General features: G+C 42.1%; 1 protein-coding gene across 2 annotated transcripts in view; it reads right to left on the reverse strand.

Moving 5' to 3' along the window:
- The window catches only part of POC1A (POC1 centriolar protein A), a 57,328-nt gene that overhangs the window by 13,191 nt on the left and 22,406 nt on the right, over positions 1-21,731 (reverse strand). For both annotated transcript variants that reach the window (XM_017732375.1, XM_017732374.1), the window contains exons 8-9: positions 13,418-13,486; positions 12,036-12,134 (exon numbers count right to left, since the gene is read on the reverse strand). In XM_017732375.1, coding sequence (XP_017587864.1) covers positions 12,036-12,134; positions 13,418-13,486 — 168 coding nt within the window. The remainder of the gene's footprint in view (positions 1-12,035; positions 12,135-13,417; positions 13,487-21,731) is intronic.

The following is a 21,731-nucleotide window of genomic DNA, read 5'->3' on the forward strand; positions in this document are numbered from 1 at the left end:
CAGGAATGCATTTCTCACCAGCACAGAAATGATCTACCTGTTCCTCTCTGTATTTGAGGCCAGATGTGTGCAGATGTGCAACTAAACTGCAACAAGGCCTTAGACCAGCTCACATAACTTTAACCACCAAACTGTTCAGTACATCACGAAGATACATACACGCGTACAAAAAATTATATATATATTTTAAAAATATACACAAAACCCCTTGTGCTGCGGGGAGCCACTGACTGAGGCCACAGAAAGGCTCCCAAGGCTGAGATCCAGCTCAACACACAGGCAAAATATGCAATAAGTAGTACAAGGAGCAGAAATATGAGTACCTAGGGAAGGTGGAGACTGGAAGGGGTGAGGAAAAGAAAAGGAACAAAGAGGCTGCAGCAGTAGCAGCTTTGACAGGAGAATGCCTTGCTGCTGGCCACTAATTGCTAGTAGGAGCTGACCATCCTTTCAGACCCTGCCAATCAAACCATCCTCCTCCAGCCAAGCTTCACATGGCCAGTTTTGCATAAGGAGCAGGAAAGAAGGGAAAGGTTTAAATGACACATAGAGCCACTGCTCCACAGGGATCACTGTGCTCCACCACAGGCCAGGGATGCAGCTGGGTATCAGGTGGTACCAGCCACACCAGCCTCTGCTAATTTCCTTCCTCCCACCTGCTTGAATAATTTGTATTATCTACAAGCCCTCAGCCAACAGAGCCCACACTTCAGGTCACACAGATCTGCCTCAGCATGGGAGCCACGCTCCAGCTACTCCTGTGCTGCAGGGAGCCCAAGAGCCACACATTGCTCACCGATGCAGTGACTTTATCAACTAAAATATGTTCTTGCAGAGATGAGATCAATCCAGTTTTAAAAACCTGCTATTTGCTGCTTAAATTTAAAAGTGAAAACAAACAAAAACCACAAACCACTGCTTTTCAATGGGTAACTAGCATGAAAAAACATTTTCTTTCTATTTTAAGGCTGACTAGCTTATGTTGATAATGTAACTTCAGGCCAGTCAATCATGGCACAGCAGAAATTTGAGTGAGCTAACACTGCATACAACCTGCACTTAAAAACCCCAAATAATGATGAGCTATCCTCTTCAAAACCCATTAGAACAAGCTGACTCACAGAGCAGAAAAATGACTGTACCAACAGATTTTCTCCATCTATCTTTACAGCATATGTCAGACAGCTTTTCATAAAAAGCTTCGGGGGTTTGAACTCAGAGTCTATATTCTCTTTGCTACAGTTCACAAAGTTTAGGAGTCTGGCAAGGGCAATACTGCAGAGATGGTCCCACACTGATGCTTTAGGGGTCAGATGGTCCCTCATCATGTCAAGCTGAAGCCAGAGCTGTCAGATGCCACATTCTGCTGCTCACCTCACAGGCTACATACCACCCCCACAAAAAGCCAAGTAATCTACCTCCAGTAAGGCCATGGGGGCTCCTGAAGGCAACAGCCCCAAGAATAGAAATATATCTACATTTAAAAACAGAAGCATGACAACATGGCATACTGTCCCATTTCAAACACCACAGCTGCTTGAAAGGCTCCTTACTGCTCACCATCATCAAGATAACACATAGCTACAGCCTCCAGCAATGAGGGTCTGAGTTAGTGCCTCTGTCTAAACCAGGGACACAGCCAGCCAGGAAATAAACACTGTGACAGTGGGTCACAGCAGTGACTTCCAAAAAGGAGGCTTCCAACTGACCAAGGTCTTTGACTATTCGGTTCTAGGAAGTGTGTACCCAGCTGAGGAAGAACCAAATCGCCTCCACACTGAAACATTATCAAATGCTGTAAAAGCAGACTAAATCAGCTGCTGTTCCCAAGAATGAACAAGAAAACCCTTAGAGACCAAACTACAGACACCCTTCTCCTATGACAATCTATATCATGTGGTGAGCCAGCCACCAGGGATTTAAATTCTAACAGATTTAGAAAAACATCGCAAAAATACATAATTGTGTCAGTTTCAGTACCAATGACCATCATAATTACAGGCAGAGACACCTGTGCTCTCATCTGACTCACCTGTGGGTAAAGTGCCAGCTGAATCCTGGGGACAGGCACCAGAAACAATGGCACTGCTGCAGAGGTTTAATTCATTTCAGAGTTCAAGTGCGCGATTTATTTGGCACAACCAAACAAATGTCTTTGCCATTAAATATCTTATTACGACATCTGCGTATTAAGCACTGGGAGTAGAGCAAGGAGCAGCTGAACATTAAAGGAAGAAGAGATGAGCAGTTTCAGAATACAATACAGCTCTCAGTGACAAAAGGAAAACAGAAGTGATTTATTTATAGCAACCACTTAAAGACAGCACAAGGCAACTACTTGGGGGAAGGGGAAAATTAATCAGCCTTCATTCCAGAGGTCTCTTACTGAGCCTCTTATGAAAATTGTTCTGGCTAAACAGCATCCTGGCCATAATTACAGTGCTGATCAGGGGGTGGGGGGCAGGTATGAACTACACAACACATGTGCAGCCATTGCAAACTGCAAGAGACGACTAAAAAATGCCGTTTTACTTCTTAAATGGTGATCCTCAGGAGACATATTGATACAAACCACCTACCTCAGTTTTACACCTACTAATAAAATGCAGGATTCTTATAATTCAGTCCAAAGGAAATATTTCTTTTCCCTTCTCCTCACCTCTCTCTACTGGATGGGAAGAACTGAATGGTGTGAAGGGGGTAGGTTCAGCTCCACCTTTAAGTCCCTTTCAGTTAATTAACACAGTGTATTTACTCTTTTGAGGGTTTTGTGATTTGGTGAGGTTTTTTTTAAGACAGTATGATGCTGCCAAGAATTAATTTTCAAGTATCTAGAAAGACAGCATACCCCTTAAGCAACACATACATCCAATGTGTTCAGTTCAACACAGATCTTCAATATATTAAAATTCCCTAGAGCAATCAAATTCACTATCTTAGCTGAAAAAATTCCCCTAAAAACCCCCAAAGGTGGCGTACACAGTTCATCTGGACCCTAATTCTACTAATCCAAAGAAGAGAGAAATATCTTTAAAAGTCTGCTCTGAGGAGTCATTTTCACCACAGGTAAAGAGATACTTTAAACGTGCTCCAGAAGAGCAACAGTGACATCCAGTGGAAGCATGTCAGCTTCAAGGTAAGCTCCACAGGAAGGTCAGATGGAGTACACCATGCTAGATGGGAGGGCTCATGAAAAGCTGAGACGTAACCTCAGTTTTCCCTGCTGCACACAAAATATCATTGACTGAGCACGAGCACATTTCTCTGGTCTGGAAAAGCATCCCCTCTTCAAGGCAGTACTGAAATTTCTGGAGCAATCACATTCTTCAAAACTTGCATTACTCTACATCTACTGTCCAGACCAGCATAGAGTAACAACTCAATTTAGAATACAAGTTAAATTAGCTTTGTGAAACAATGTATATGACCATTTATCTGTGCTCAACTCTTATGTCAGAATTCAAACTGTAATAATGAAGGGAATTTGGGAGGGAGAGAAAGAAAGGGGAAGGGAAGTGAAAAGAACATTACTTACCTTTTATTTTTGCTTCAGACAAAAGGTATGTTGGGTTTGATGCAATTATTTACGCAGAACCCTCCTCCCTATTGGTGTTAATAAAAGCCAGTAAAATTTGGCAGCTCTACTGTAACAGCCATGTTTCACCATAGGCTAATAAATATTAACCTTCTGATAAACTCAGGAAGAAATAAGAGTTACTAGGGACGTCTCAAACCCATTTAAATCCCAAGGCACTCTTGTGCCAAAGCCTAAGTGAAGCACTGGCAGAAGGAGGCGGATGAAGCAGGCTTGTGTATTTTAAGTGATACAGCATCAGAGCATCCAGCTCTGCTGACCAAAATGCCCGGGAGGACAGGAACAGGGAAGAGCTAGTGGCCAGCTAAGGTACTCAAAAATGTACAAAACAGCCTGTCCATACAGAAAAGGAAGGACTAGGACTGAAATTTGGATTTGCTTGCAGAAACACCAGTATCCTATCTCTGCAAGTGGACCCTGTCTGGCAATCTCCAGACAAGAAATGGTCCTCACCAGAAGGGAAAAGCTGTTCCACTCCCATGTTTCAGTGACCTTGCTCTGTGGTTCACTGTCTGTTGGTCCAGTCTACTTACCCCTATAGTCTGTAAGTGTCACTTTTAAACCAGGACAGACAGTAGTACCCTCAGTTTCAAGGCAACACTGAAGACAAATGGGAGTTTGGCACATATTGCATTTCCAAAAACACAAATGGTATTCATGTGAAGAGCGAAATGAGAAATAGTAATGCCAGACATTGAAAGCCCAGTGACAGAAGAAACTTAATGACTACCAATTCTTAAAAAAAAATAAAGCAAGTCTACATTTCTTGAGAAGGAAAAGCTCAGGGTGGCCTTCAACATTTTAGATTTGTGTTTCCTGCTTGGCTTAGGCCTTTTATCTCCCTTAACCAATTTTCCCCTCCCATCAGCCCTAGCGTTTCTTTAGGAAACAGGAAGAGGTCTTCCAGAATTCAGTATGGAATAATTAAGCTTTGTTGCACAGGTGATGCTCAACTGTCTAACATTGCTCCTGGAGAATAAGAACAATAAAAATTTCAAAGGAATGCTCTTATGTGGAAACAAGCCATGATAGGAACAAAAACGTAAGTATGAAAACCATTGGTAAGAAATGTCACCAAGAATTGAACTACTTCTTTCTGGTCCTGTTTTTTGGAGAAAAACTCCCAAGAAAAGGCAGCCAAACATCGGAAAAAAGTGTTTATTCTCAACCTTGGGTTGTCCAGCTACAGGTTCTTTTACACCAAAAGCATCAGCCTCCAAGGCAAGACAAACAGTGATCTCCTGAAGTGGGAACAACAGCTTCCAGCTTATTCCCTTCATCAGAATAAATTGCCTTTTTCCACTGAATTGAGTAAATATACCCCGTGTAACATACAAATCTTGTGCATGCCTACTTTGTTACTTATATACATGTATAAAAATGCATGCCATGTATATGTAAATACAGACACAGACACGCACTTGTTATTACTCTTGAAGTTTGAATTTTAGCAGAAAAGTTTGAGATCTTAGAAACTTTTAAAGCTTAAGCTAATTTCATCCATCTTCAAGCTGGCACAGAACTGCAACTTGAAAAAAAACTTTAAAATCTTGCCTCCATCTCATTTCTTTGAATTATGAGTCAAGCATTAAAACAAGCCACATACAGCAGCAACCTAAGTGGGAGAATTTACATTAATTAGCCTGAGATGCTGAACTTAAAAGGCAATTTTTATTCTGACCAATAATGACTTGTCAGGACTTGCCTTATTGTTCCAGAGTCTAAGAACAAATCTATTCACTGTAAGATGACAGAAATTAAAAGCTGATCCTCTTATTTCTGCAAGAAATCCTGTCAAACCAGAACACAAGGGAAAACAGTTGTAGCAGCACAGCTGCTCCCATCCACTACCAGGCAAAGCTCTTGCAGGTTGCTGCAGTCATTCAGAGCCCCTTGGAAAGCCAAGCTGAGGGGGCTGCCTCTTCATCTCTCTCACGTCCTTCGCCAAGACACTTGTCCTGTCTCTCCATGCCCTTGTCCAAACACCCTCTCCAGCTCTTCTTGTAGTAGGTACCAGAAGGGGCTCTAAGGTCTCCCTGAAGTCTTCTCCAGGCTAAACAATCCCAACTCTCTCAGTCTGTCTCCACAGCAGAGGTACTCCAGCCCTCTGATCATCCTCATAGCCTCTTCTGGACCCACCCCAACAGGTACACATTTTTGTCATGCTGGGGCCCCAGAGCTGAAGGCAGCACTGCAGGTGGGGTCTCACCTGAGCAGAGCAGAGGGGCAGAATTAACTCCCTCAACCTGCTGCCCATGGGGCTTTGGATGCAGCCCAAGACACGTTTGGCCTTCTGGGCTGCAAGTGACCCACTGCTAGGTCATGTCAAGCTTCTTGTCAACCAGCATCCTCAAGTCTTTCTCTTCAGGGCTGCTCTCAATCTCTTTTTCTCTGTTCCTGTTGAACATCTGTCCCCTCACAAAACAATCACAAGACCACACCTCAAAACAGGCTTGGGCAAGTGGGCTTCTTTCAATAAAAGGAGAGGCAGCTATGGGTAACCACCTGCAACCACCCTGCTTGGGAAGGATGTACAGAAGAGCTCCCATGATCAATCAGAGCAAGACTCCAGCTCATCCCTACGAAGTTTCCGCTTAGACAGTCAAGTAGGATAGAGAACAGTGGAAACATCTGGAGTACTCATCACACTGTTGTTCTTTTAAGTAAATAATCTACCTACCTATTCCAGGAGGAAGGCAATTGTGCACCAGACTAAAGCTTCCTAGAGTGGGAATCCTCCAAAAAGTAAGGTGACAGTAGATCAGGAAAAATAATCACTTTGCAGACTACATCCTCGCTGTAGGCTGAAGGCTGGATCCCTGCTCTTGAATACAGGATGCCTCCCTTACAATGCTTAAAATTAAATAAACAGAAGGGGGTGGAGAAGGTGCAAACAAAAACCCATGTTCACATCCCATCGCAAAGAGCTGCAGCTCTATGCAATGAAACTGATTCCCAGGAAGGAATTTCACAACAAGTTAAAAAAAAAGGTATAACAGGATTTGTAAGCATTAACAAGTGCCAAAATTAGATAGTTACCAATTTGGAAGCCAAAAGGTCAAAAAAAGAGGCACATCTGGCCTATGAGTAATTCAGAAGGAATTTGTTTACACAAGGACAGGCTGACAGGATGAACTGCTGCAGTCAGCACGAGACCATGGGCTGAGCACAGGAGGCACCCGAGGTCACCACACAAACCCAACCAGCAAAGGAGAGAGGTGGAGTCAGCTCTGGACATTCAGTTATGGGCCTCAGAAAACTTTATGATCAGATCACGTTTTCTGGAATTTGCCTCCAATCCTATCCCACAGGACTATTTTGGAAAATTTACCCTTGAAGAAATAAGCACAGCCCAAGGCCTGGAGAAAGCTCTAAACCCAGCAGTGTCAAAAGAGCCTAAATGTCCATCTTAGCCGAAAGACACATTTGAAGAGTCACAGGCTACTTGTTTCAAAGTCCTTTCTGCTGAAGTTCTGCTCTTACCAAGCCTCTCTTTGTGAAGGTGAGCTATGCCTACAAATCTGGTATCTCCACAAGTGAGTGCCATTTAACTTCATAGGAGCTAAGGCTATGTAAGACGTTTGTGCTCCTGAATTTCACAAGAGCTGAAAGACTTCTTGGCAAGAGAATGTCAGAGGACAGTTCTCACTTCTGCCCATGTCTCCTAAATTGCCCCACTAAGGGATTACCTCTTTTTGAGTCTGTCTGCACATCCACTTATGTGAGCAGGTCTCAGAATCCTACCAGGAGCTGAAAATTTAACTTTTCATATATTCATATATTCAAGTTCTGTGGTTGCAGAATTTACAGCTGCAGTGACAGGAGAAACATTTCCCCATCACCTGTAAGCTTGTGTTCTGCTGTAGCTCTTACCTCTCGCCAGGATACTCCTAGTTTGAGATAAGCAGACCACACACACAGCCTGTGCATTTCACTGCCTTTTGGGCTGAAGCCCTCATGCCTCCAGTTGAAGACAGCTTTGCTTCTGAGGTACCTCAGCACAAGCAAGTTTTAAGGTATTTTTCATTAGAAAGCCATGTGCAGAGGCTGAGGCTAAAGTCTCCTCATCAGCCTCCTCCTTTGCAAAGTAATATTTCACACAGAGTTACAACATGCCTGCAGAAGGTTTATGTTTAAACCTGAGCAAAAAATCTCTATACCAATGCATATTTCCTATTTTCCATAATATTTCACAGAAAAACTGTTTACCCACTTAGCTTATACTACAATGCTTTTATTCACAATTTTCAGTGTTTAGATAAACACCCAAGCACTTTCTAACCATCCACGTGACATCAACCATTCAGCATTGCTGTGACATTTGACCAAGCACAGCCTTCCCAGAATTAGCCAACAACAGCAGCAAATCTGTCCCATAATAAAACAAGTGTTCATGCACACTCATGTCAGCTGTAACCACACATGCAAAGCCTTCCTTGTACTTGTAAAAAAAAATAATCCACCACCAAACCCCCAAAATAAAACACATTATCTGCCCTCTCTGGAAAAAATAGATCATATGAGGAACGTTTTCACAACTTATCAGAACAGTGAACACGTCCTCTGATCTGATCCTGCACAACTCTTCACCCAGACAGACCCAAATGCTTACCGTTACTGACCCCAGACAAGCGCAAGAGCCTGTATTTTTGAAATCACATGCAAAGTCCATACCTCTCATTCTGATTTTCCTTTAAGTCCTCACCACTTAATACTGCAGCATAGAATATGAATTTACCCTTTAGATTCTAGATCAAAGCAAGCACACTCACAGGATCAAGGCACAGGACTGCAAGACTTCATTTCTTCTCATCAGCTTCCCACCGCACACACCAGGAGTGCTTGCCCTGAACTTTGGGTTTCAAGGTGATTATGCAACACTTTAAAGTAACAATTGTTAGCCTATAATTTAAGAGCAAGCATTTATTGCAGAGGTACTACTTCTGATCTAACATTTACAGTCTCACATCTATGCTAACACACTTAGAATTCACTTCTGACAGCTTTAGTGGCTTATCACGCCTTTACATCTACGCTTTTACACCATAGTCATGACTGCAACTCCTGCCCATGGTGTCCTTCTCTTTCATTTGCATTAGTCCTTGCACAGATCAGTTCTACTTTCAAAGCAAGCTGCATCACCCAAGCCTCCTATATTTACAGAAAACACAAGCAGGTGGGCAGAGCAACTTTGAAGTTCATGTCTATTGTTACAAACACGTCCAATACCCTGATTCATACCGAACTTGACCCAACTGCCTGAGAAACCAGCATCTTCTAAAGCCTCCAGTCTCCCTCTGCCTATGGAAGTGAAAATTGGTTTGGAGCGAGTTTGTTTTCAAGCTCACCAACCTTGACAATTTTTCATGACTCTTATGCCACAGCTTATTTAGGATTGTTTTTTCTTCCTATTCAACTTGATGACAAACTAGTTTTGATGTCTGTATTCAGTTATTCTTTCTTGCATGTTAGTCAGCTTCTCTCCATGAGAAACCAGATACTGCACTGAGTGGTTTTACACAGCCACTGTTTTCATTAATATCTGTGCTTTCACAATGCTTAACAAAAAAATTATACAGCTACACAGCATTATAAGCTCTCCTTGGAAAAATATTCTCATGGACCTAAGGGTGAAAACAGGTTCAAGATGTGTCAAGAATAGTGTTCATGTATTTTAGGGGTACCAAAACCAAATAATAACCTCTATGTCTATTTTAAATGTAATTAAATCCTGAAATGTCTGCAAAATCTCAGGATTATTCAATAGGCAGAATCCTGGCACACTAACACAGCAGTAGAGAAAGAAGGAGTAGGTTCACTTTTCATTGAAGGAAAAGGTGACCTTGGCATGAAATCAAGATCTGCAGGTGGGAGCTTCAAGTCTGAATTTGACAGGAAAAATAACTATCTCAACTACCCAAAACCCACCAAAATAAGCAATTCACTATTAAAAAAGCAAGCATTTGGCTCTAAAAAAGAAAGAAATTAAAATACAGTGAAATTTAAGTCTTGCAGTGAGTTGTAGGAGCAATGGTACTCTTAAAGAGCCCAGTATGATGTATTTCTAAAAGATACAAGACATGACATTCAGTTGAAAGGCAAGAGGAGACTGACATGAGTGTACAAGTTACTATGGAGCCAAGATTTTCATGCTCAGGTTATACTTAAAATAGCAAATGAAGCCATTTTCAGAGATATCAGTTTCTTTTTAACAGCAAAGAACATTTCAGATCAATTCTAAATTTAATCTTAACCTAGGGTATTCAAAACAAGCTCTCAGAAGACATTATTTATTCCTCTCCTCCTAACTTTAGCAATTTTAATTTAATTCAATTTAATCCAAGGATATAGTACTAGCTATATTTTGCAGCTCCCATGCTGCATGCCCAAGCCAAAGCTTGCATTTGGGTGGCAGTTCAAAAAAACTCCTTTGAAGTAATTTAGGACCCCAAACCAAAGTATGTTTCTGCTGCATGATTGAGCATGGATTCACTTCTCCCTCTGCAAATACACAGCACCTGGTCCAAACCAACACATTACACCTCAGAATACAAAGTGCCCTGTTTCCTACAGGCTCAGAGCATCAGAAGAGCAAACCCTTGTCAGCCACCAGCACATGACACACATTTGCCTGTCAGTAGCACACAAACAGCTGGTCCCAGCAGCATCCCTTGGATGTTTGGCCAGGTAAACCCTCTTCCACAGGGGAATAGTTTTTGTTGGAGGGATAGATGTTCAGGGTGGTTAGTCATTGCTCTATGGATTTGTTCAGCAGCTCCCTTCAATGGACATCTTAAGAGGTTTTATAATGAAGAACTAAGTTTTAGAAGAGCTCAGGCATTTTATTCCTTTCTTTAAATTACTACTGGATAATATGCTCTGGCAATAACAGCAGCACAGGAGAGGGTGAATTTACCATCACCTCCCATTAGCTGACACCTTGTCTACATTATTTATTATTTAAGCCATTCATTGGCATGTTACAAACCAAAAGAGGTATTTTTCTCCCAGAAAGGATTTGCCTCTGCTGCATTTCAGCCCAGTATTACACTGTGCCATATTTTAAATTAAAACAGATAGAGTTCAAAGCTAGACCAGTTCAACAGGCTAATAAACAAAGAGGTCATTGGACTGATAGTTTCATAGCCTGCATAACTTTAGAGTTAGAACACAGGAGGGGAGGAAAAGGAAGAAGTCAGATTTAGCCAAAACCAGCCAAGGATCAATAAACACTTTCACCTCCTCCTTCCTTATGTGACTGCTTCCTCCCATGCTCTCCCACTAACCCAGCACTAACCAACCTCTGGTTTTGTTTGCTTTCTTTACACAGCACTCCACATAGTAGGGCATCAGGCTTAGAGCTGCAGACTCAAATCTTGTCCATCCCAAAACATTACGGCTATTCCAGTATCTCCAGCAATGGACTGAAGTCATATGAAATAAAAACACCACTGTTTTTGAGAGATAACGTAACATCAGTACCCCAGTAAAGATCTAAACTGATATGGTCAAAGACACTGCCTCAGAGCAAGAGATGTTGGCTAAAAGTTTACCCTTCAGCTGGGGTAATGCCACTTATGCACAGACCCCACAGTTCACAAGGAGCCTTTCAGCTTACAGCTCATGCTGAACAAGACTAACCAAAAACCAGCTACGGTAATAACATACAGCAGAATCCTGTTAAGTGCACCCAAATGTATCAAAAATATCCAGAGACTGACAAGACAAAACAAAGATGTTTCAATGAATCATCACAAAAATTACAGCTTGTACGGGCAGTAGCTTTAAAGGGTCACTTTTGTAACAGCAAACATCAGTTCCACTTAGATCAGTGCATCACTGAATTACTCAGTTGCTGGATTTATCCTCAGGTACAGTCAGAACTCAGAGGTCTCAACACATGATTCAGGGAACAGATATGAACTAATGTCTCCAGGTATTCAGGAAAGAAGCTCCAGTACAATATGTCACCTATTTGTCATGTGTGACACCTACACACAGCAATATTTTTTTGTCTTTGCTGACTGTCAGTGAAAAGGTATTGTGAATTCTATTTTCAGGACTGACACCAGCCTGAAGGATTCATATCAGCTAGCAAAGCCAACTTCAAATGTTGCTCTTTTTTTTTTCAACATCTGCTTTTTTTTGTGAACTATCATTCATGTCATTATGAACCACACATTGTTAAACAGGGGTTGTTACTAAAAAACCACATCTATACATGCACTAAGTTTATCTTCCTTTTAAGATCATTATACATCATTACCCTATGAAGTAAGTACAGTTAAACAAAAACAAATAATACAAGGTTAGTTAAAAAACAGGTATCTTGCAGCTCAAATAAATAGCAGGGAAGGATTCAGTCACTGAGTCACACACTCTCAAGCTGCACAAAGTGTACTGAAAAGGAACTCTCCACAATTACTGGTCTCTGACCTACCCCAGTGCCATGGGTCACATCCACACTGCTGCCATATTTCTGGGGTTTCACTGCATCACCATAATCAGCTGCATCAAAGTTAGTCTTCCACACCATCACCTGCAGAAGAAAGTTAACTCCATTAAAATTTTCTATCTAAGTTTGCTTATAGGTCAATTTTTTCAACCCTTCAGAGAAAAGTCAGCAGATCCACACAAAGTTTCCCTAGAAGAGCTTTGCCATTGCTTAGATTAAGGATGCTGTCTGTAAATATGCTACTGAATACAGACCCAGCTCAACTGAGTTCTCAATGGATAAGTGACCTCTTTCAACATCCTTTGGGTCAAGAACATCATTAAACTAGAATGACCAAGAGAACTTCAAAGCAACACAAAGAATACACCATTAAACCACAAATATTTTAAAATACCATGCTCAGCATTATGACATTTATCAGCCACGCTCCAACCAACCAGTCACTCATTTATCATGAGACTCATTCAGAGGAAAAGGAGAGTTAGTACTAAGACCAGCATTAGAGATCTTAAGCTAGTTTGTCAGCTGGATATCAAACTTAAATCCCACCTATAGGCCTCTGCTCTGCATAACCCAGTACTGATTTCAGAAAAGAGGCCTCTAACACATAAATCACTTCAACATATAAAGAGGAAATCTAGGGATTAAACCCCTTAGCAGTGACTCTACAAGTCTAAAATAAAGTAAAGAGCAATCCAATCAACGATTTCAGAGGTCTAAAAGACACCCAAGAAACAAAACAGTTCATTTGGTTATCAAAAAGAGCATTCATTTTTCATTTACAAATTTTCACCACTGCTTTGCATGAAATAAAAGCAATTTTCTTTCACAGTTGCATGGTTAACCAACAAGGCCATTCCATTGTGCAACAGGGGAAAAAGTGATGTTCTTAGTGAATAGACAAATCTGTCTCTTCACAGCTAGCAAAGGTGCTGTTAAAGATGGGCATTGCCACCTGGTCCAACCTGGGGATTAAGAGCAATGCAACACAGCTCATTGAGGAATGATGACAGAAAAGTGGATCCTTACTCAGACCACTGCTTTGGGCTGAAGTCTGTCAGTGTCTTCAGCAGGGCAACTCACACTGTGTTAAAACCAGGACATATTTGCAGCACAGGCTTGTGCAATGGGCCTGTTTGCAGTTTGGTAATTGAGTGTGAGTTTCTTGGAAGGCTACATGTCTTAAATTACCACCAAAAAATTGGGTTTGACCTCCAGAGATGATGTTAACACAACAGCAAGTCACTTCAGCATGGTCCAGACATACAGAGTACACTTTTGCTTTTCCCATTGACAACAGAGAACAAAAAGCAGCAGCTTTTAAAGAAATGTGAATCTGGATTATAACTCAGAAAGGAATCAGATACCTGTTCATCAGAACCTCCAGAAGCAAAGAAGTCTCCATCTCTTGAAAACGCTACACAGGTGGCTGGTCCCTGCAAACACATTTAAAAGATAGGTTTAAAAGAAGATAAAAGGAAACAAAGTTTTACAAAGTTCCATTCATTACAGGTATTTATCATTTGACATCAGCAATCTAAAGGCAAAATTTGAAAAGCTCTTACCTGTCAGGTAAATGGGCCATAATTAACATGCTAAGCTTGTGGCACTTACCATTTCCCACACTTTTGAGTCTTTAAGACACCCACTTTTCAATATCCATGGCACAGACAGGAACAAACCGATTTTTACAGCAGCAGGCTTTTTCTTGTTCCCCTCAAACATTCCCTCTTCACTATAGAATTAGAAATTTCTAAAACTCCTGTTCACTTATTAAAAGTGTTGAAATTATGAGGTTTTTTTATAGTAGGCTGGCTTAAACGGCTTTTCTCTTAGTAGTCTGATAAGAGAGATGCCAGAGTTAATGCATCCAGGATCACCTCTGCACAGCACTTGCATTTTGAAGAAGCCTCATGCTTACAGCAGTCAGTTCTGAGAGGCTTTAAATGTTTCTGAGTGCTACAGCACACCTTCCACACCACACATCTACTTTAGTGTGTTTTCAACCTTCCTGCAAGCACACAGGAAGATGCACATGGGAAGGCTGAGGCAGGCACTCCAAGCTGGAACTAGAGATGAGGAATTGTTATGTGTGTTCGAGCCCAGGCACAACAGACAAACTGTTCTGCTCAGAGTAAACAGCTGAGCACCCAGATCGTGGAGTTTTGTGTCAGCTGCTGAACACATTCCTCTGCAGACTGTTCACCAACACGGACAGAGCTCAGAATGAGAACTTCCAGAAGCTGCCTATGGAGCTGACAGGCTGGGGAGGGTTGGGAGGAAACACCAAAATCAAACACCAAAAACTCAACCAGAAAAGCCACAACCACCACCAAAAAACTCCATCACATGACCATACACCTCCTGACAGAAGCAGTTAGCCTCTTTCAAGTAAGATCATGTATCTCAGAAGGCAATTAAGAAGCTTCTCCTCACCCTGTATCAAGTTGGAAGGAGACACAGTTCTGAGTCCACATCTTCCCAATGGACATCACATAGAAACCTCACATCCTTTCTTTGCCTCCTTCATAAAAGTGAACTCAACATAATAAATCCTGAAGATAGACAAATACCCAAAGATTGCATCTGAGATAAGCACCCAGCTCTCACTGCAACCTGTGCCCCAAAGTCCTGTGGGCTTCCAACATGCTGGCACAAGGTTATGCCAGCAAAACCAGAGCCTTGCTGTGCTCACTCCCAGTGTGAAGAGTTTTAACATCTTTCAAACACATTAAGGTATTTCCATATTATCATTCCACATGCAGTGATTTCAAAATGTTTTGAGGCCTTCTCATAGCAACACCTCACTAGAGAGAACTTGCCAGGAATGATCCAGCAGCAGCAATTCCAAACCGCACGCGCAGTCAGCGGTGTGACTAAGCTCGTTCACCTGACACAGCAATAACTAGGGTAGATATTTCAGACCAAAGACACTGCCATCAATCAGCTGCGACAAAGTGTGCCTCTCCCTTTATTCCCACCCACCTACCCCGGTGTTCAGCTCTCTAATCACATGTCAGGAGTGGAGGCTCTAAAAAAAAAATGCAAAAGCAAAAGACAAATAAGCAGTAAGAAAGGGCAGAAACAACTCCACAGCCAGAAAATTGCAGTGGTGAATATTGCTCCAAGATAACAGAGGTGAGCATACAGAAGCTGCTCTTGGACTATAATAAACCAGTCAGAGTTAGGAGGGCAGAAAAAATATTAAGACAAAGTGTTCAGGAAAAAGCACAAGTAGGGAACACTGGAAAGGAGCAGAGTTTCCTAAAAATATTTCTATCAGTGTAAATATTTCAGTGTATTTAGACAAAATCTAGTGCAACACAAATCACATCAAAACAGGCAATGAACTGACTCCAAAGTCATGGCATTCTGAAGAGAAAAAAAGTTCAACAGAACATATTCTTCCTGAAATAGAAAATTATATCAAAGACCAAAAGTGCCTTTATAAATTGAAAGAAAGGGAACAAACAAGTCAATGGACGCAACATCCTCTACAGATTTGTTGACATAAATTAAGTGAAAAGTACTCTTGCTACATACACTTACAGAACTCTTCCAAGAAACAACAGGTTTGCTATAGCAACATACAAATAAGAGTTTGCCAAATACCCCTGCAATTTAATATTAACACACCAAACAAAAATAAAAAGCTACACTTGCCAGTTATTAGACACAGCCTAACTTCCATTTGTTCCAGGTAAGCACAGCAGAAATCCAACAGATTTCAGATGAAGTTCTGGATAACAGGCATGAGATTGGAGACTGAAGAATTCAGATTTTCATTTTCCCCCCTCTTTTAACTTACTGCTTGCATTAAAAGTATCAAAAAGTAGCAGTTACATATTCATCTATAGAAGTAGCAGAGTGAATTTTAAGCTTATTTCCCACATAACTAGAACTTGTGGGATGCAGCAACCTTCTACGGGATCACTCAGCTCCTCTTTCTGTACCAGGATCAAATAGCTTTCTGTTAGTATTTCCTGGAGGTTCAGAATTTCCAGTCTGCACCCCTATTGTCCAGGGTGTTCCACACAAGCTGCTAGCACCAATCCCCAAACTCCTGCAGCTTCTTGCCTTAGACTAGACAGCAAGCTGCAGGAAGAAGGGGTTGGGCAATGACATACACCAAGTTAGTGGTAAGAAACATTTCTATTTAATCCTCAGCGGGTCAACATGAGGACTGCCAAGTTTTTGTGAACGTCCAGTAGCGTTTGAAATTTTAACAGCAGCTTAGGTGACACTGGGAGAGCTGCAGAAGTTTTGAAGAAAAGTGCAGAAGAAAGCAACAAGTGATCCGCTGAAATTGTTGAGTGAGAAGAACGTGGTCACTAATCAATATTCAGCTCATCTTCAAGAGTACCAGGCAAGGTAGAAGCAAGTCCCAGAGAGCCTTGAAAAGGACAAATAGCTCAAACACTGGATGGAGCAAAGCAACCATAAAGAAAAAGGAACCCATACAGAAGGAATGGTAACAGCATCAAACCTCACTGTTTGCAGCAGCATTCCCAGTGAACAAGATTCAGTCAAGGCCAGATATGCATGGCATGGCAGCTGAAACACCAGGTGACAGCCCATTTCTAGCTGTGTATGTAGGTGAGAAAGGTGAGACCCAGCACACTACATAATTTATGTGCAGAGATAGAGATTACACCTTCTCCCTGTTTTCCCACTTCCTACAAAGGAGGTTTGTGACCGAGAGGCCTTTACTGCCCTAGCATTTCACAGCTTGATCAGCTTAAACACAACATTATGTTTGGCCTTCAAAATAAATGTTCAAACCATTCTGAATGACTTGAATACGTTAAGTGCCAAGAGAGGCGGGATCTGAAGCCAGGACACAGATTACACCACCAAGTGACTGGCAGGATGCTAATAGCACCAGTAACAACTGACACAGGGGTGACATAAGACAACAGGAATAGCATCCCTGAACACAAAGCTTTCAACGGTAGAGCTAAAAATAGATTTCTGTCTGAAAGAAACACTTAGAGAAAGGCCGAGTTTAGTCTGGAGAAATATGACTGGAGCCCAGAATCACACCTGCACACAGCAGATGAATGTGTACCATGCATAAATAATGAGTGGACAATCACAGAGAAATCCTTCTTGAACACCCTTTCCTTCTCCCAGAGCTGCTGGGGACAGAAGGCACATCATTTCAACAACAACGGGGCCAACACCAACAGGCAAGTCAAGAGAGGCCAGACTTTCAGGCTTCAGCTAGGAACAGAGCTAACATTTTGGCTTCAGCATAAGAGAAGAAACAAGAGCCAGGTTGGAGAAGGTCCAGGAATAAACCAGAGAAGAGTAGTTTAATGATACACTGTCTGCACTATGAAAGGAGAGGCAGCGTAGAAGGAAGCTGCAGAGACAAGTGGGGTCAAGGATGCCAGTAGATTTTTATTTTTTTTTGTTTCAGTCCTGCAAGAAACTAATGCATAGTAGAGAAAAGCCAGGTAAGAGAGCAAGGGAAATGCTAAAAGATGGAAGAAGGCATATCTAGAAGATGCAAATAGCTGAATTAAAGGAGAGCTTCCTCTTCCACTGCCACAAAAGGAGATGTAGAAGTGGGAGCCTCAGTACATTCAGCCAAACTCTCCAGGAACAGACTAACTAGTGCAAAGAGAAACAGGAGACATGAGAGGAGACAAGGCCTGAGAAGCAAATCCAGCAGCAACGAGTATACTGGGATCCCAGCCCTGGCATCATCACCAGCTCCAGGCATGAAAGAACTAATAACAAAGAGAGCAGTCATTGCCACTGTTGACAGTGTTTTCAGCTCTTCATGCATGGGAGAAGAGGGCAAGTCACATAGGAAAGGGAAAAGGGAAGGGAACCAAGGAGAAAAGCACAGGGAACAGAGATGACAACAGAGATGTTTTCAGGTGGAATACCTCTGACAAGAAGTCACAAGGATTCTCAGTCCACTGGGATTTGAAAAATTCCCGAGCAAGACTGTCATGCTTGCACCCTCCTTCACGAGGGAGTAAGGGCTACAACTAACATAAGGAAAGTTTATACTGGCATCTTACAGCTGAATCATCAGCAGCTTTAACTCCTGAAAGCTTCAGTCTATAAAAATACAAGGCAAAGACAGAGAACTCCTATTTCCTTTCAAGACTCAGAAATGCTAGCCTAAAGTCAGTTGCTTGTTGTTTGCAACACACATTTCTTTCTTTTTTGACTTCTGTGTAGCCCTGAGATGTCCTCACACTCTTCAAAGAGGACCAGGCCTGCACAGATGTTTAATCCCACCTAGGCAGAGCTGGCATCTGACCACAAAGGAGCACATTTGTTTCCTATGCACCTGCTCAGGAGACCTGACTCATTAGTCAGTGAGCAAAGCAGGGAGCATTCATGTTGCCCAGGTAGGTAGAATGTAGCTACTTCACAGTTCAAGTCAAGGTTGCTTCAAGACTTGTAACTTTGCATTTTCTGTCTTCCTATTCATGAACACAACCATGAGATGTTTTCTAAATATTTACTGAGAACTTCATTCCACTGAGGAAGTCAGTCTGGAAATGCTCTAAACCACTCCAAAGGGCAGACAAGCACCATGTACATACCTGCTCTCCTCTAGCAACTCTCTTGGGGTGGCTTAGGGGCCTCAAAACATTCTGTTCTTCAACAGTGATTCAGTACTAGAGGTGGATTTACATACCAAGCCAGTGTCTCATCTGTATGGAATTAGATAAGAGCACTTCACAGCTTGAAGCACTCCAGAACCAAAATATGCAGCACAATACAGAATGATATTTTGCAGCTGCAAGATGTCAGCTCCAAGCTGCAAACTTCTGTCTCTAATGATCCTTCTGCTACAAGGGGCCAGCTACATTTCAATTAAAGACAGCAATGTAAACTTGGCCAACCTCCCCATGTAAACTACAGCTAATCAGCTGCTAACAAATTCCTGGCACTCCAGCAGTTGCGTCAAAGTATGCCTAAAGGACCTTAAGGTTTTTTTTCCTTCAAGTGTCCACTTGCATGCAGCCTTCCCAGAACAATGTAACAGTAGCCAGCTGTCAAAGTAGGAACAAAGTGTCAACCAGAATGTTCAACCACACGAAGTCAGAGCTCAAGAACATCTTCAGAACAGGCTGTCCATCTGGTGACCAATCTGCAGCACTCGCTTAAAAAGGCAAATCTACTTAATGACCAAAACAAATAAGAGTTTGCCAAATACCCCTGCAATTTAATATTAACACACCAAACAAAAATAAAAAGCTACACTTGCCAGTTATTAGACACAGCCTAACTTCCATTTGTTCCAGGTAAGCACAGCAGAAATCCAACAGATTTCAGATGAAGTTCTGGATAACAGGCATGAGATTGGAGACTGAAGAATTCAGATTTTCATTTTCCCCCCTCTTTTAACTTACTGCTTGCATTAAAAGTATCAAAAAGTAGCAGTTACATATTCATCTATAGAAGTAGCAGAGTGAATTTTAAGCTTATTTCCCACATAACTAGAACTTGTGGGATGCAGCAACCTTCTACGGGATCACTCAGCTCCTCTTTCTGTACCAGGATCAAATAGCTTTCTGTTAGTATTTCCTGGAGGTTCAGAATTTCCAGTCTGCACCCCTATTGTCCAGGGTGTTCCACACAAGCTGCTAGCACCAATCCCCAAACTCCTGCAGCTTCTTGCCTTAGACTAGACAGCAAGCTGCAGGAAGAAGGGGTTGGGCAATGACATACACCAAGTTAGTGGTAAGAAACATTTCTATTTAATCCTCAGCGGGTCAACATGAGGACTGCCAAGTTTTTGTGAACGTCCAGTAGCGTTTGAAATTTTAACAGCAGCTTAGGTGACACTGGGAGAGCTGCAGAAGTTTTGAAGAAAAGTGCAGAAGAAAGCAACAAGTGATCCGCTGAAACTGTTGAGTGAGAAGAACATGGTCACTAATCAATATTCAGCTCATCTTCAAGAGTACCAGGCAAGGTAGAAGCAAGTCCCAGAGAGCCTTGAAAAGGACAAATAGCTCAAACACTGGATGGAGCAAAGCAACCATAAAGAAAAAGGAACCCATACAGAAGGAATGGTAACAGCATCAAACCTCACTGTTTGCAGCAGCATTCCCAGTGAACAAGATTCAGTCAAGGCCAGATATGCATGGCATGGCAGCTGAAACACCAGGTGACAGCCCATTTCTAGCTGTGTATGTAGGTGAGAAAGGTGAGACCCAGCACACTACATAATTTATGTGCAGAGATAGAGATTACACCTTCTCCCTGTTTTCCCACTTCCTACAAAGGAGGTTTGTGACCGAGAGGCCTTTACTGCCCTAGCATTTCACAGCTTGATCAGCTTAAACACAACATTATGTTTGGCCTTCAAAATAAATGTTCAAACCATTCTGAATGACTTGAATACGTTAAGTGCCAAGAGAGGCGGGATCTGAAGCCAGGACACAGATTACACCACCAAGTGACTGGCAGGATGCTAATAGCACCAGTAACAACTGACACAGGGGTGACATAAGACAACAGGAATAGCATCCCTGAACACAAAGCTTTCAACGGTAGAGCTAAAAATAGATTTGTCTGAAAGAAACACTTAGAGAAAGGCCGAGAGTTTAGTCTGGAGAAATATGACTGGAGCCCAGAATCACACCTGCACACAGCAGATGAATGTGTACCATGCATAAATAATGAGTGGACAATCACAGAGAAATCCTTCTTGAACACCCTTTCCTTCTCCCAGAGCTGCTGGGGACAGAAGGCACATCATTTCAACAACAACGGGGCCAACACCAACAGGCAAGTCAAGAGAGGCCAGACTTTCAGGCTTCAGCTAGGAACAGAGCTAACATTTTGGCTTCAGCATAAGAGAAGAAACAAGAGCCAGGTTGGAGAAGGTCCAGGAATAAACCAGAGAAGAGTAGTTTAATGATACACTGTCTGCACTATGAAAGGAGAGGCAGCGTAGAAGGAAGCTGCAGAGACAAGTGGGGTCAAGGATGCCAGTAGATTTTTATTTTTTTTTGTTTCAGTCCTGCAAGAAACTAATGCATAGTAGAGAAAAGCCAGGTAAGAGAGCAAGGGAAATGCTAAAAGATGGAAGAAGGCATATCTAGAAGATGCAAATAGCTGAATTAAAGGAGAGCTTCCTCTTCCACTGCCACAAAAGGAGATGTAGAAGTGGGAGCCTCAGTACATTCAGCCAAACTCTCCAGGAACAGACTAACTAGTGCAAAGAGAAACAGGAGACATGAGAGGAGACAAGGCCTGAGAAGCAAATCCAGCAGCAACGAGTATACTGGGATCCCAGCCCTGGCATCATCACCAGCTCCAGGCATGAAAGAACTAATAACAAAGAGAGCAGTCATTGCCACTGTTGACAGTGTTTTCAGCTCTTCATGCATGGGAGAAGAGGGCAAGTCACATAGGAAAGGGAAAAGGGAAGGGAACCAAGGAGAAAAGCACAGGGAACAGAGATGACAACAGAGATGTTTTCAGGTGGAATACCTCTGACAAGAAGTCACAAGGATTCTCAGTCCACTGGGATTTGAAAAATTCTGCAAGACTGTCATGCTTGCACCCTCCTTCACGAGGGAGTAAGGGCTACAACTAACATAAGGAAAGTTTATACTGGCATCTTACAGCTGAATCATCAGCAGCTTTAACTCCTGAAAGCTTCAGTCTATAAAAATACAAGGCAAAGACAGAGAACTCCTA

The sequence above is a fragment of the Corvus brachyrhynchos genome, unplaced genomic scaffold (genome assembly GCF_000691975.1).
Source record: "Corvus brachyrhynchos isolate BGI_N302 unplaced genomic scaffold, ASM69197v1 scaffold4, whole genome shotgun sequence".
NCBI classification, from domain to species: Eukaryota; Metazoa; Chordata; class Aves; order Passeriformes; family Corvidae; genus Corvus; species Corvus brachyrhynchos.